Source organism: Bombyx mori, chromosome 5 (genome assembly GCF_030269925.1).
Source record: "Bombyx mori chromosome 5, ASM3026992v2".
Lineage (NCBI taxonomy): Eukaryota > Metazoa > Arthropoda > Insecta > Lepidoptera > Bombycidae > Bombyx > Bombyx mori.
In genome coordinates, this window is record NC_085111.1 from 11,361,636 (window position 1) to 11,379,140 (window position 17,505).

The following is a 17,505-nucleotide window of genomic DNA, read 5'->3' on the forward strand; positions in this document are numbered from 1 at the left end:
ATTTTTATAACGCTCGCAACTTCTACGTCCAGTATGCTTCCCAGTGTCGATTTACTAATAAAGTAACAGCTTAATATTATGTCCAGTATTCTTCACCTTGCCAAATTAGTTGACAACTTGATACAAAAACTTCTTATCATGGGTATAGTGAAAATGCCTTCTTATCTTATTATTTGTCTACAGAATTCAAATATGCCTAAGTAGCCGACATCATGCCATTAAAACGATTCGAGCAGATTAGACGCAACATTCATTTTGTGGACAACACCTATCCGGATGAGGACCGGTATTACAAGATACGTCCGTTCATTGAAAAAATAAGAAGGAACTGCCTTTCGACAAAAGAAGAAGTTATGTATAGTATAGAAGAAATGACCATACCATACAAGGACACTAAATCAGAAAACCGGAGACAGTATAATCCTATGAAACCAATGATTCAAGAATTTGTTAAAATAAATGTACCGGAAGATGACACTTTTCGGTACATCTATTTTAGGGAGGAGGAACAGCAGATGACACTGGGTGCTAAAATGGTATAAGCCCTTTTTAAAACAATTCAGACTCCAGGATGTACTGTACATTTCGATAGTTATTTCATGACGGTCGACTTGATCTGGTATATACGTGAACACCGAGGAATATTCAGTCTCGGAACTAAATGACAAAATAGACTGAAAGGTTGCACCAATGGTCTGTTAAGTGAAAAGGAACTAAAGAAAAGAGGCAGAGGTTTGCTTAGCCAAGTCGTAGACAACAACAAAAGGATAGAAACTGTCAAATGGTACGATAATAAAGTTGTGACATTGGCTTGTACTTATGCAGAATCTTAACCAGTTTATGAAATCAAGAAATGGAGTAAAGAATAGAAAAAGAAAGTGGGTGTCCCATGTCCACAATTAGTTCGATATTATAATCAACATAATATGGGAGGAGTCGACCTGTGCGACATGTTGATAACTCTCTATAGAATATCTTTCAAAAGCCGACGCTGGTACATGAACATTTTTGACCAAATGTTAGATATAGCAGTTAACAATGCTTGGCTTGTCTGTATAAGGAAATGCAACAAAAAGAGCCTAAAAAATATTAGTCTGAAAAAGTTCAGACAAAGATTGGTGGTTGAATTAACGCAAAAAGGAAGGTCAGTTCAAATAGAACGACGAAGTCAGTTATCGAAAAAGGCGCTAATCTAAAACCCTATCAAACTGAGGCCCCCAGATTCTGTACGTTACGATGGCTACAACCACTGGCCTGAAAATACAACGTATGGACATTAATGTTCTGTAGGGACAATAAACGAACATACTCTGTTTTAAATGCCAGCAGAGGTTATGCTTAGTTACGAAAAGAAATTGCTTTTATAATTTCCATCTTACGTAAATAAGTAGACAGATGACCAAATACATCATTCTTTTGGGAACTTTTACACAGATACTTTTGGGAACCATAGGACTGATTGTTTTTTATATAGATTGGTCTGGTTGGTGGAATCTCTTCATAATAATCAATATTATGAAGATTTTATGTACATTAATCACCATGTTCAGAATATAAGTGACTTGTTCCTAATAGTAATGTTCCTAAGGAGACAATTTTTTTTAGTAAAATGAATATTTTATGACAAAATTAATTGTTTCTTTAATTCTTTCCCTTTGACAGTGGGAACTATACTGCACATGATAGGAGTGCAGCAGTTTCTTAGAAACTTGGTAACGTCCAGTATAATGGACGTACATTTTTCAGGAAACTGGAAAAGTTATATTTTTTCAATTATTTTTTTTAGGGTCTCTTACAAGCTAAGAATTAAGATCTGGATCGATTTTGAAAATTAAATTTAAAAAAACAATCCGTCGAATTAAGGGTTAAAGTAAAAAATTGTTTTATCGTTACATTCTTGTGTTTGTTCGAGAAGTTGATGTTTGTTTGATGACCATTTTCTGAGATTAAATCCGCCCGACTTCAAGAGCTCCTTTAAATCTGATATCAATTTTTTACCTTTCTCTATAGAATAGCACCCGTGGAGAAGGTCGTCCATGTAAAAGGATCCTTCTAAAACTGTTGCTGCTTCCGGATATTTGTCTCGTTCATCTAATGCCAGTTGCTTTAACGTCATCATTGCTAGAAAGGGTGCTGCTTTTGTTCCGTAAGTGACTGTTGTTAGTTGGAATGACTGTATCGGTTGTTTTGGTGACTGTCTCCATACGATTTTCTGAAGTTGTTGATCATCGCTATTTATTAAAATTTGTCGATACATTTTCTCAATGTCAGCGGTAAATGCATACGGAAACTGTCTCCATTGTAATAAGAGAACCTGTAAATTCTTTTGTAGATTAGGTCCTTTATGCATAATGTCATTTAAACTCCATTTAGAAGATGTTGAAGCTGACCCATTGAACACGACTCTTAAGCTTGATGATGAGGATTCTTCACGTAAAATACCGTGATGAGGCATATAGCATTCTTGTTTTATGTTTTTGTTGTTTTCTGGGATCATATGTCCTAATTTAGCATATTCGTACATAAATGTTTTGTATTTTAGTGCCAAATCCTTCTGTTTATTAAACTTATGTTCTAAATTTTTGAGTTGAGCAATCGCCATTGGTTTCGATTTACCTAAATTATGTTTTAAATCTTGCTTTAGAGGCAATCTCACTTCATATCGACCATTTTCAATGCGTTTTGTTGTTGAGCAGTAAAAGTCGATACATTCCTGATCTTCTACGGAAATATTCGTCGATTCGTTGATTTCTTCCACCTCCCAAAATTTATGTATATCTTCCACGTTATTGAGAGCCACATTACAATGATAAGTTTTAATACTTCCACATAAAAACCATCCTAACTGTGATTGTTGAGCCATGGGTTGTTGTAAGGTTTCTCCTTTAATCACTCCTCCCAGAATAATGTTAGCGTAGGTATCCGCACCGAACAGTAGATCGACTGGCCGACTCTTGTAAAACTCGGGATCAGCTAAATTGATATTATTCAAATATGACCACGCTGGCTTAGAAAATGTTTTGTTTGGTAAACTTTTTATTAAATTGTTCATAATGAGTGCCTCTAGTTTGAAATTGAAGTCATTGTTAATTGAGGAGCATTCTATGGTTACCTTTCCTTTGCAGCTGTTTTCGTTTTGGCCTACACCAAATATCACCCCTTTGCATCTTTGACGCTTTAATCCCAATGTTTGGGCTGCTGCTTCAGTTATCAAAGATATTTGCGAGCCTTGATCTAACAAAGCTCGCATGTTATAATAGGTTCCATCAGCCGCTTTCACCTTTACCAAAGCAGTAGCTAATAAAACTTCTGAACTCTCATTTAGCGAAGCATTAGAGGTTTTTGAAACATTCTCATTTCGTGTTATGCGTTGTTTCGCAATGCTTTGTTCAGTTGACACCGGAGCTGACAAGTTCATGTATTTCGTAAATGCTTCGTGTAATATAGTGTTATGCGGAGCTAAGCATTTCCGACAAGTTAATGTTGAAGTGCATGGATTTCCATTATGACTAAAAAGACAATTGATACAAAGTTTCAATTTGTTTGCAGTTTTGAGTTTCTGTTCGTCATTCATCAATAAGTAATTCTTGCAATTATAAAGTCCATGTTGTTTATTGCACATTTTTTTTTTTTTTTTTTTTTTTTTTATGATTGAAGGATTACTGGTGGCCCGGAGGCCTTTCCAGTTTCACCAGGACAGGTGGGCGAGCAAAGGCTCAGCCAGGAGGGGTGGGAATTGCTAACAGCTACCCGAGCGCCTCCGAAGGAGACCTAACAGCTCAAGAGCAGCTGCTTCGCGAATGAATCTACTACCGGATCGGAATCGCGACCCGCTGAGAAGATCCGGCGAGAAACTCAGCGAGCTGATTCATGGGTTAGGTTGCACGGCGAACTCTTTGTCGAGTTCGACGAGTACGGTTACCGAGGTCCCTAAGCCTGCTCCTAGAGCTGAAGGCGTCTAGTGCGAAGGTTATTGGATCTGATGGATCCGTAAGGACGTGTCTAGGGCGTCGACGGTGACTGGCTCCTGCATGATCAGGATTCGGGGAGTAGTCAGCGGCGGCTACGATAAGGCGATTATCATGACGCATAGCCTTATCGAAGTACCGTTCCGACGCTGACTTCATGTATTTCTGTATAGATTCGAGGCCCAGGTCGTCGTGTAGGTCAACGTTCCTCACGAACCACGGAGCTCCGACGGCTAACCTGCAAAAGCGGGATTGTAGAGATTGAAGGGTGTCTATGTGCGTGCGGGCCGCGTGAGCGAACACCACACTCGCGTAAGTCATGACGGGCCTTATGCAAGTTTTGTAAAGTGTCACCTTGTTCCGAAGGGACATTTTACTCCGCTTACAAATCATGGGGTAGAGTCTACCGAGAATAAACGCGGCACGGTCACGGACTGATTTTATATGCGGGCGGAATGTCATCGATGCATCCAGGGTAACGCCCAGGTACTTGACCTTCCTGGCCCAGGGTATGGATTGACTAAAGAGAGTAATCGGGGGTGTGAGATTCCTCCTCCTAATACGGGAGGAAATCCGTGTGGAGCTTCCCCTCTGAAAGAGCACCGCAGTACTTTTCGCTGGGTTGATGTCTATGCGCCATTTTCGGAACCACTGTCCTAGGGCTAGGGCTGCGCTCTGAAGCTTCTTCGCGATTAGGGACTTGTTTCTACTGGAATAGTAAACAGTCGTGTCGTCTGCGAATAAAGCTAAATGGGTCGGCGGCGACCGGGGAATATCGTTAACGAATAAGCTAAATAGGAGGGGTGAGAGGACAGAGCCTTGCGGGACTCCAGCTGTGAGAGGTCGTGGGGAGGAGCGGGTTCCCTCGACTCGATATCGAAAAGAGCGGTTCGACAAGAAGTCCCGTATGATGAGCACGAGACTATCCGGCACACCCATGTTGAATAGTTTGAAAATCAAACCGTTGTGCCAGACTTTGTCGAACGCTTTTGCGACGTCGAAGAAGAGAGCTCCCGTGTATAACGGTTTTGGTCGATTAAGCCCCACAAGAATGTGCTCCGTGAGGCGGTGCACCTGTTGAACGCATGAGTGATTTGTACGGAATCCGAATTGTTCATCGATGAGAATGCCCTTGGATGAGACGAAGTCTCTGAGGCGTTTATAGAGCAGACGCTCATACAGTTTGCCTAGAGACATGAGGAGGCTAATCGGGCGGTAGCTCGTCGGATGATTTTTTGGTTTACCGGGTTTATGTATGCCGATAACGTCCGCTTCTTTCCACACCGCGGGAAAGATACAGTTCGCCATAGCGGCATTGAAAATAGATGCCAACATCACGATGAGTTGGACGGGTAGAAGTTTAATAACGCGGTTGGATATACCGTCGGAACCGGGAGCCTTGCGAGGACGTAGGTCTTTGATCAAGTCTTTAACTTCCATCGGGGTGACGGGTGGTAACACATCAGAGGGTGGCAAGGAGGCTCTGCGTTCTACCTCACTGTCTACTAATTCTACATGCACAGGGTCCACGGATTGAGTGCTGGGCGTGCACTGGGTTTGCAATGTATCGGCCAGCAGCTCTGCTTTTTCGTCATCATCGAACGCCGTGAGTCGGCCTGAGGGGCCTACGAGGGGGGGCATAGTTACTACCGTATCCGATTTGAGAGTACGAGCTAAGCGGTAGTAAGACCTTTGGGAGGGCGCGAGTCCTTCTAAGAAATCAGACCATCTGGCATCTCGGACTTCGGCGATGCGAGACTTTACGTCGCGTTGTAGGGCACGCATTCGAATACGATTTTCCGCGGTAGGATACCTGTCGTAGGCGCGTATCGAGGCGTTCTTAGCTCTAAGGAGTTCCCTAATATCGTCGGACAATTTGAAGCGGTGAAGGAAGTCCTCCGCTACAACTTGTTTCGATGACCTATCTAATGTCGAGGTGATGTGTGACGTTAAGATGTCTATGGCTTCAGCGGTATCCTGAGAAGACGGGGTAGAGTCCGGGCTAAACGGTAGCGATGGTGGATCAGATTCAGCCAGGCTGATGCCCAGCGTGTGCCAATCCACCACAGTCCTCGTGACGGGAACGGAATCGGGAGCGCGACCGAGCTTCATAACGACGGGACGGTGGTCTGAATCTAACTCTGAAACTACTTCGATCGAGTGTAAGCGCAGAGTTACGTTTTTTAATAACGCTATGTCGAGTATATCCGGGCGATGCGCGATATTTAGCGGGTAGTGAGTCGGGATTAGCGGAGCGACGATATCGAAGGCGAGATTATCGACTAACGCGTCAAGCCGCCTGCCATTCGGGGTTGTGGTGTGTGAGTTCCACCTAATGTGTTTACAATTTAGGTCGCCCGCCAGAATGACAGAGCTCCCCATGCCGAGCAGCGCCTCGATATCACTGCTTAGAACGATCTTATCCGGTGGAAGATAAACGGACGCGATAACGATCGGCGCGTGTCCCGTCAGTGAGATTCGGCACACTGATGCTTCGATATTAGCGAGCGCGGGAGGATCGAGTGGGACGCAATGCAGGGCTCTTCTATAGTAAATGACGGTACCACCACCACGAGCAGAGAGCCTGTCGTTCCTGACCATGTTATAGTTCGCGATTTTAGGGTCACGGCGCGCGGGCTTAAGTAGGGTCTCCTGCACTAAAAAGATATCAATTTGATGGTCACGCAAAAAGTCAGAAACCTGATCACGCTGATTTGCGAGACCGTAAGCGTTAAAAAATCCTATCGTTACGGATAGGGGCTTTATTCTACTTATATACGCCATTGATTACCGGCGGAGTGAGGGGAGGACGTACGTATTTAATGACGCGTATACGTCGGCGTATTCTTGCACAACGGCGATAAAGTGTTGTGCAGTGGAGGCAGAGCGAATGGCGTCGCCCAAAGCGTTAACGCGCTCAAAGTTGATCGACTGAAAGAAGTCGATCGCTAAAGCGAGATTGTCGGACGCGGTCGGAGGGCAAGTCGCGGGAGAGGGACGAGTCGCGGGGGCGGGACGAATCGCGGAGGAGGGAGTTGTAGCCGTGTTCATGTACGGCAGCGGTTTCGCCCAGGCCGAGACACTGGGCACCGGCGCCGGAACGAACGCTGGCTTAGCCTGCGACACAGAGGGTGCCGAGGCTTTGATGTCTGGGCCGGAAGCTCGGAGGCGGTTTTGGCGGGCGACGCGGCGATTTATTTTCGGGGCTCGGGGGCATCCGCGGTAATTTGCGGGGTGACCCTGTGTTCGACACAGGACGCAGCTAGGCGGTTCTGTCGCGGTTTTTTGATCGCGAGTGCATAGGGCCGTGGCGTGATCGCCTAAGCACTTGACGCATCGGGGGCGCGCGTGACAGTTACGGGAAGAATGCCCGTATAATTGGCAGTTATGGCACTGGCTAGGTGTGCCTTTCTTGTGTGGGGTTTCGACTGCGATTCCGGAAAGGCTACAGACCGTTCGGATGTTGAATATTTGCTTACCCTCGGGGGTAGGCTGGAGGGCGACGAGAACCATATTATATGGCTCCCTTCCGCGGCCTGTGTGCATGCGGTGTACGGAGTTAACCGGTAGGCCTTGTTCGAGAAGGTCGGCCTTGACGAGCTCGGCATCCAACTCTTTAGGGATGCCACGTATAACGGCACGGAGTTCGCGCTCCTCCTGGAGCGTATATGTGTGGAAACTTATACGCTCCTTACGGAGGTAAGAAGAGAGGGCCCTATGGTCGTCGGATGTTCGAACCTTAATTTGAATGCCGTTCGCGAGGTTACGGGCATTCGTAAAATTGATATTTTTGGCCTTAAGGGCCAGGGAAACTCGTTCCCAAGCTGCCTTCTCTTGAAGGATTACCGGGGGAGGGGTCTGGGCTTTATTTTGTGCCACCGGACGCGGCGACGGAGTGGCACGGGCTGGAGGCGCAACGGGAGTCTGAGGGCGGGGGCGCGACGCGTTCGCGGCTTTGCTAATTTTAGCGGCCGCGGGAGCTCGAGACTCCGCGGCACGCTTCTTACCCTTTTGCACCAGGGTGAATCCATCCGTCGATGAGGCGGGAGCGAGGTCGACCTCCATCTCCGAGTCAGAGTCGGAGGACGAGGAGGCGGGCGCAGGTGACCTACGAGTAGGTGTTTTGGACGGCGCGACGGAGGCCGCGGATGATCGCGCTGCTGGAACGGTGACCACGGCGGACGACGCAGCAGTTTTACTCGCCAGTATAGGCGACGCGGGAACGGCAGGCACGACGGAGGCTGCGGTGCTCGATGCAGAAGCTTTGCACGCAGGTACAGGCGACGCAGGAGCAGCGAGCTCGGTGGAGTCCACGAGAGGGCTCGCAGTGTGATCGGCCTTGAAGGCCTGAAACTCGGAAGTGAGCTTTGGGTAGCGAAGCCGGAGAAATTCCGCAAATACAGCGTCCATGATGTCTACGTGCCCAGGTGGGGCTACCCTGGGTCTTAGAAAACACTCGCCTTGCGGCGAGGCCCCAACTTCTCGGACCTGAGCGGTTCTATTGAACACAGGTGGCGATGCGGCACGATTACTGCAGGACAAAGAAAAATCACAACAAAACGGAAATAACAAAAAGAAACAAAACAATTAAACACTTCCAGGAAGACAGTTTGTCGGCAGATGTACCACGAACACAGAAATAACAAAAGGAAACAAAACAAATAAAAACTTCCAGGAAGAGCACTTAGTCGGCAGATGTACCACGAACACAGGCCGCGCGAACAATGGCCGGGCTAACAAAAGCCGGGCGAACAAAGGCCGGGCGATCGAGTGGTCGATGAGCACGTCCGCGCGTGACGGGTGCCTCTATCGGAATGAGTTTATTGCACAGTGGACATTTGAAATACGACACATGCATTGATTTCGCAATCGGTCTATTTCCATCACTTTGTTTAATAAAATTGTTTGATTTGTTGAATGGATTATAATTATTTTTTCGAATGTTGGAAAATGCCTGAGGATAATTTGTTTGATTTAGAGGCCTCTGAGGTACTATCTCTTGTTTTCGACGCGATGCTTCAAGACTAAAAAATTTTGTTTCCAAAAATTCCAGAAATTCTTTCAAAATTGGTAGTTCTCTGGAGTTCTTCAACGATTGTATATAATCCGTGTAGGTCTCGGAGTCTAACTTTTGACCTAGTATATGAACGATTATAGGGTCCCATGATGTTATATTAACCCCTAAGTTTTTTATGGCATTAAGGCATTCCTGAGTGGTATCATGCATTCGTTTAATTTGTTGTAAGGATTGTTGTTGCATACTTGGGAGTCCCAACAAAATGTTTATGTGAGATGAGAAGATTAACTTTTTGTTGTCGTATCGATGATTTAAAATATCCCAACATACCAAATAATTATCGCTACTTATTTGAAGGTGTTGTATAAGCTTTTCAGCATCTCCTCTTATTTTACTTTTCAGGTGTTGCATTTTTTGACTGTTAGATAGAGATGGATTGTTGTGAACAGCTTCCGTGAATAAATCTTTGAAAGAAACCCACTGATTATAATTTCCGCTGAAGACAGGTATTTCCAATTGTGGAGTAGCATTCGATCTATGAGCTACCGACCACATCTTTGTGTTCAATGTTTTCTTGAGAGTATTAAATTTCTTCTCGTATCTATCGTACATGGCGGCGTATGTTTCATTTTCTCCGTCCATCTCGGATTCGATTTCCCAGTGAAGGCTATCGATAGCAGCCCATCGTTCGTGTAGTGTTTTTAAAGAGTCTTCAAATTCCCATTTATCAGCAATCAAATCTACGTCTATGTTTGATGTTGTTCGTATAAAGGCTTTAAAATTAGCATATTGTCTTTTTAAGAAATCATCCAATTTACTGTTTGTGCCTTGGCTTCTTTTCATTTGTTCAACCTGTTGGCTTTGCCCACTGGTTCTTGTTTCTTCATTTATTTGTTTTGACTTCGCTCCTGCTGGCGTCCGGGAACGGGCACCAGCTTCCTCCCCTTCTTGAAGAATGCCTACTTGTTCTACTAGTCGCTGATACTGCTCGTTAATCATATTCTTGGTTGCCTCATACGTTTGATATATTTTTTCATACTGTTGTTCGATGAAGTAAGGATGAGTCTTACTTATTTCGGTTTGTATACGGTCATGGTTAAATTGGCATTCTTGCCAGTAGCTCTCTAAAGTACTCAACCTTCTCTTAAAATAATCAGCCGTCTTTCTATCCGCACTATCCTTTTTTATGTTGATGCTAAGTTTGACAATGTTGTCATAAATCATGGATTGAATTTCAATGAGTTCTGCCATGTTGTATGTTTGTTATGTATTATTAAGGAATAATAAGGAATTTTATTACTTGATAATCCTGTTGTCACCTTACGAAACTCAGCCTCCTGTTCTTCGACACCAAAGTTCTTGTTATGTTATAGTTCTCACACCACACACGCTCACAATAAATGTTACGCTAGTTCAAAACCTCATTCGACGGGAACACTTTTTCACGGAATTCACCGACGCGCAAGGGTCTCTCGAAGGACCAAAATGTAGGGTGCGATGTGAGTTTGTTAGTTAAAGATAATGTTACTTAAAAATGTTTATTGTTAAAATATAGAGAAATTAAATTAAATGTTAATGTTATGAATGCACCCGGGTGACGCGGTTGTTGATCGTGCACTGACGAATTGTGGAAATGAAGTTAACGCGTCACGCGAATTATGCTGATAAAGGTGTTCGGTAATATATCACCGAACAGGATGTGTATAATTAACCGGAACGACCGGTGACGGTCCCATCAATTAATTTAACTACGAGCATTTAATTTGTTTATTGAATTAATTATATTGGACCAGGTCAGATAAATAAAATATAATGAAGCAAAAACTTTGTATCCCTTTTTACGAAATTTTGCGCGGACGGAGGAGTATGAAATTTTCCACACTTATAGAGAATATAGAGAAGAAGTGCACAACGCTAATATTTTTTTAAAATAATGCGTAAAAAATACATTAAATCGAAAATGAAAACATTACACACACTACGTACCATGTATTTGACGCACACACGCATGCATACTATTTATTGTCAAGCTTTTGTTCTTGATATCTGTTGTCAAATTGAGAATAGATTAAATATTATTTGTCTTTGTTAATATTTTTTTATAGCGTAGTCTTGGCGATATTTGTGATTATACATATATATTAATATATATAAATCTCGTGTCACAATGTTTGTCCTCAATGAACTCCTAAACCACTTAACCGATTATAATAAAATTCGCACACCATGTACAGTTCGATCCAACTTGAGAGATAGGATAGTTTAAATCTCAAATTATAGTCGCAATTTTAATTTATTGCTAATTATTTGTCTGTTATTATTTGACAGTCACAATTATCTGTTAACTCCAAATGATTCTAACAGATGTCGATACCTTTCGACTGGGTTGAGTAAGTAATCAATAGATGGCGCTGCTATGCTAAATCTACGAACGTGTCATATAAGCTACATTTTAACAGAATAATTACCACGTGTTGTTGACGCTATAAAATTAATTAAATTTATTTTGTAGTGAACGAAATACCGTATAATTCAATTATTTCCACTTTTTAAATTTTTGGTGTTAGCATAGCCGGCCACGTGCTACTTAGACTGAAGTGTAAATTGCATTCATATTATAATGAAGATAATACAGTGAAATTAATCCTGTTTTTTACTTATTTGTGCTTCATTGATCAAAACTTTATAATTTAATTTGAATATATGTATGTAAGTATTATCACATAATTATAAAATTTAATTAAAATGTCAATGCAAAAATGATACACAATTTCCTACACTTTTTCAATAGTTGTACAAATATATTTTTTTATTGTTTTTATTTAATTTTAACCTCTATTAAAAAATATTTAGCACTTATTATTTCAATGTGCTATGATAACAAGTTTTTCAGATATTGGGAACGGTAAAATAGAACTGCAACCAAATACGCAATGCATTAAACTACCAGACAATTTTTGCACTGTTGTTCAGGATAAAAATGAATTGATTCAGAGTATTTTCCCGGATATACAGAATAATTATTTGAATCATGAATGGCTTAGTCAACGGGCGGTTTTGGCAGCCAAAAACGTTGATGTTGACGAAATTAACTTCCAGATACAACAGTTGTTACCAGGCGATCTGATGTCTTTTAAATCAATCGATACTGTTGTTGATGAAAATGAAAGTGTAATTTTTCCGATCGAATTTTTAAATTCATGAGATATCCCTTTTTTTTTTTTTTTTTTTCGGGCCGGTGGTCGAACCTCCTACGAGGTCCCCGCGCATACGGGGCGCGCGGGGTATGTGAGACTCAACGATCTGCAGGTGTTGAGAGCAGATCGCGGGCCCAAGGATTTTAGGACCCACCCACTAAACGACTCCCCTACACTCTTACACCCGACGTCCGATCCTCTCCGAGGTCAGAACCCGGATGAGGTAGGGGGGTTACCGCGGTCAACACTACAACCAGACGGCGCGGCTCACCCCAAGGACGCCCAGCCGACGGAGCCTTCGAGGCGAATCGAAGGCTCTGAAACGTCGGCCGTCTCGGTACGGCAGCCCGTCAGGCCGCCCAGACAGTGCCGCTGGTGTCCCGGAATACCCCGCTGGACCAAAACCAGCCTGCCGGGTCGGGACGCGATACACTGCCAACCGGTCGCTCTTTCGTAACTCCTTGGCAGCGCGCTAGAGTGCTGGTAGCGCGCCGCGCGGCCTCTACCCCCTCAGGTCGCCCCTTGACCTTCACCGGGGGGAAGCCGCCATCTACAGGGGCCGGAGTCGGGCAAAGGCCCTTCTCCGGCCCCCGGCTCGGCGGCGACGGATAGGTGCGGAGAGGGATGAGCTCTCCCTCTCTCGTTCCGCCGCCTCCTTCTGCGAGATGGTGTACTCGCAGAAGTCGAGCATCGTGGCCACGACGGTCGGCAGCGATAAGTCCGGTCCTATTTGCGAGACATGGACACGGCGTTGCTCCAGCCATGCGGGGCAATATGCGAGCGTATGCTCAACCGTGTCCTCGTCGCAGTCACAGTGGTGACACTCCATCGTCGGTTCCCTCCGGGCGATGCGATGCAGGTACCGGCCAAAACACCCATGGCCGGTAAGCATCTGCGTCAACCGGAAGGTGAGACGCCCTTGGTCACGGTTCGCCCATTCCGCGAGGACCGGGCCCACCGCCTCGACGGTCCGGAGACCGGCCGACGGGTTCGCCAAGCGGCGAGACCACGCCTCCAGCACAGACCGCCGAGATTGGAGCCTCCGCGCTCTAATCGCTCCTTCTCCGGGACGTGGTTCCCCCCTGTCGCGAAGGTCACATCGCCACGCATAATCGGCGGCGAGCGCCTCCGCCTCCAGGTCCCAGGGAGGCGTCCCGGCGAGAACGCACGCCGCCTCGAAGGAGACGATGCGGTATACACGGATCGCCCTGACCGCGATTGCACGCTGCGGGCGTCGCAGGGCCGCGATGTTCCTGCGAGTCAGGGCGCGGCCCCATCATTAGATATCCCTGGAATGCCACCACATAATCTTCGATTAAAGATTGGTTCCCCTATTATTCTCCTCCGTAATTTGAATCCACCTCAATTATGTAACGGTACGCGTTTGGTCATCAAAAAGATCACCGGAAACATTCTTGAAGCAACCATTTTGGCTGGGAAGTTTAAAGGAAAAGTGGTCCTGCTGCCACGTATTCCGATGATACCATCAGATTCTACCATACCCTTCAAAAGGCTACAGTTTCCAATTCGTTTAGCTTTCGCCATGTCTATAAATAAATCTCAAGGTCAAACAATGTCCATTTGTGGTTTAGATTTCGAAAATCCATGTTTTTCTCATGGGCAACTATATGTTGCGTGTTCACGTGTTGGGAAACCGTCGAATCTATTTGTGTTAGCTAAAGACAGGTTAACCAAAAACATTGTGCACCGATTGGTGTTAAATTAAATTGAAATTGAAAGTATTTATAATTAAAAAAAATAGATATTAATGTTTAAAAGTTTAAGACTGTCTGCCTTGCCTACCTCATTCATGAGTTTAAGCGTCACATGTTATTTACTGTATTATACTGTAATATACTTATATTTGTTATAAAATTAAATGGAAATAATAAATCTAATAAATTTTTATTTTGTACCTATTGATTTCTGCTTAATATCAAGTGTAAGAACATTTTAATTAATTGTGTTCAACGTACTTCCCCTTCAAATCTCAATCCAGTGAATTTGTATACCAACATCAACATTTTCGTCTTTGTTCGTTAATAATTTCATTGTACTAAAGGGTTATAGTAGTAGAAAGTCAAATAAGGAGATCACCATATTTTTTTACAAATACCATCTGTGTGAAAAAGCATAGTGGACTCCGTGACTGATGTTCTCTTATTGTTCCTCTTAGATTGTTTACTATAATGTAATATAACAAAAACTTTAGCCACAGCAACGCGTGGCCGGGTCAGCTATCTAATATATAAAATTTTCGTGTCACAATGTTCGTTCCCATACTCATCCGAAACCGCTTGACCGATTCTCATGAATTTTTTTTATGCATATTCAGTAAGCCTGAGAATCGGCTACTATCTATTTTTCTAACCTTTAAATGATAAGGAGTTTTCACATCAAAATTTTTTTTTTTATTTTTTTGATAAATTTTTTTTTTATGTTTGGTGTTTTGTTATTTTTAAACAACATTCCCTCATCGTTCACAGCGCTCCAGGCCTTTTTCACTCATATTCCACATCCTTATACACTTCCAATAAGTTAGTAATTTTTTTTCTACACTAGAAATTCTCTAGAAATCTTATATATGGCAAGACAACGTTTGCCGGGTCAGCTAGTATAAGTATAAAATACAATCATAATAGTGTACAAACTTACAATTTCAATTTATTATAGTCGAATTTCGACTACTACGGGACCTCTAGTAAAATCTAAATATGCATGTAAAGTGACACTTTTTTTAAGAAAGTAAGCACGAATCGAAGCGTAACGTAAACGTAAACAAATAAGTTCGTATTAGTAAAAACAACCAGAAAATTTTACAAATTTGCTTTTTATGATATTGAGAATCTCTTCAAGCGGATAGTACTGTAATTCTCTATGTACCAATAAGCAGTTATTCCTTCCTAATAAGTGTCAATCTGCCCGCTTAGAAAGAAAAAAAAACATTTTCATGTGTAGATAATCGTCGAAGTGGTCGTGGTCTAAAAGATAAGATGGTCAGTATAGTCGTGTCGTCAGTCCTGTCGAGCGATGCGACTATGCCGATGTTCGAATCCTGCAGAAAGGGGCCGATTTTTCTAATTTAATAAGTACTTACGATATACCTACTCATGTTCACGTATAAATTCCACGATGAAGGAACAAAATCTTGTAATAAAAAACGAAACCGTGTAACTATGGGTAGATAGATAAATGTATATATGTGTGAAGTATGTGAAATTTCTATACAACTGGGACATTGGCCTCAAGTGTCAAGGTGATTAGCAGCATTCACATCTCCAAGCTCCGGTAACAACTTAACACCAGAGCTCTTCATCTCTTCTAAGCAATGCAAAAATTTTATAATATAAAAGAAAAAAAAATCTCAAGCTGGTATAATTTCCAAAAATCCCCTTGCGCAGAAAAGTAAGGAAATTTGTATTTTACTTTTCACTTTACAAAAACTGAGATCCAACCCAAATAAAGAGTTCGAGGATGGATGACGGATTGGACTATCAAATCACTAATTTACATTATTACGAGTAATCATAATTTGCGTAATTACTGGTGGTAGGACCTCTTGTGAGTCCGCACGGGTAGGCCCCTCCTATTTTTGCTGTGAAGCAGTAATGCGTTTCGGTTTGAAGGATGCGGGCAGCCGTTGTAACTATACTTGAGACCTTAGAGCGTATATCTCAAGATGGGTGGCGCATTTACGTTGTCTATGGCCTCCAGTAACCAATTAACACCAGGTGGGCTGTGAGCTCGTCCACCCATCTAAGCAATAAAAAAAAAAACAATATTGTTCATCAAATTCAGCACTAAATAATAGATGTTCTCCTTGTTTTGCCACAGCGTGCATTGTGTACCTGGCAATTCTACACTACAGTCATTAGTATTCATAGCGTGTCTGTCAATGGCTCAATAGCCATTTAACCATTTCGAATATGACGTTAAGAATGAATCGTTATGTCATTGAACTCTTGAAATACAAACAGGAAATACGGAAAGTTCTAAAATATAAGTCTAAATATATTTTTCGTGAAAAAACATGTCGTTTTCCTGGAGAAGTGAAAAAGAAATCATACTATGATTTCCACTTAAGCTTCTTACGTAGTCGATACGAAGGTCGGCCTACGTGAGCATTTAGGCAAAATTAGTCACACGGGTCCTTAGGTCCTTAGGGATCGAATTCCGTGAGATACGCTTATAAATATATATTCTAACATACCTATTATAAGGGCGTCCTCCAAATTTCGCTCACGGTCGAGTTTGTAAAGTATTAGCTCAATTACTTCGTCTTTGAAACTTGTTACTTAGTTGGAGATTTTTACAATGTTACCACCATTTTATGGGTAAATGATTCCACCAACCGCTTCGAGTAGATTGTATTTATATTTATTGCATTTCATTTAGATATTATATTTTTTGGAATAATACAAATAGGTTCACAGAATTTTGGACTCAGCTCACTTTTCCATTCATTGATCAAGAAAATAGCACATTCGTTTTCTATCGATTTTATTTTTGTGCCGGAAACTCGCTAACTGCTTGATTTGATGTCAGAAAATACGATAAAATTATCTTAGAAATAATTTATGATCCAGATAAATAAACAATGATTCCAAATGATTATGACAATAGTGACTATTTTGACAAAAAGAAATAAAAGCCTGCATACGTGTACTTAGCACTAATGTGTTAATACACTTAGTAGCCGCATATTGTGCAATGTCAAGTCATTAGGCACTATGCTAAAACGTGCCTGGTTCTGTCAAACAACTAGCTACCTATTCCAAACTCTCCCATCTCGTGATTAATGAACGGCCCTCGGCTTGTGTTGTGATGCAAATGACTCGTGTCAGCCCTGTGATGACTGGCCTACATTGCACCCTACATAATCATTTTACACCGAAACAGATCAGTCATTATTGTAGTAGAGAATAAGTAACAAATATACCTAAAATAAATGTCACCATAGGTCTTTTAAGATTAAAGATTAAAATACTTCGAGGGTAACGTAATAATTTTATCTTTTTATTGTAGCAAAATTAATGTCAAAAAGTAAAAAGAAATAAAATATATTAAAAGCTTTCACTTGATCCAAAGTGTTTATGAACATAATAAATAAATAGATTTAAAGATAGCAGATAACTTTTCTTGCATAGAAGGTGAACAATTGCGCTGCCTAGGTATTGTTTAACGGTTATGGAGCCCATATAACGACGTGCCTGCCGGCATCCAACTTGAGACATGAGGTTTGTGAGTCTCAATTTTATAGTATAGCTAACTTCAAGCCGGAAGACATACTTTGGGACCAAATTTGGCGAAATACCACTTACTA

The 17,505-nt window shown here is 42.5% G+C and overlaps 1 protein-coding gene across 1 annotated transcript in view; it reads right to left on the reverse strand.

Moving 5' to 3' along the window:
• The window catches only part of LOC101738942 (luciferin sulfotransferase), a 343,088-nt gene extending 334,306 nt beyond the window's left edge, over nucleotides 1-8,782 (reverse strand). The window contains exon 1 of the mRNA XM_062668714.1: nucleotides 7,976-8,782. Coding sequence (XP_062524698.1) covers nucleotides 7,976-8,378 — 403 coding nt within the window. The 5' untranslated portion in view covers nucleotides 8,379-8,782. The remainder of the gene's footprint in view (nucleotides 1-7,975) is intronic.
• Nucleotides 8,783-17,505: the final 8,723 nt, after the last annotated feature.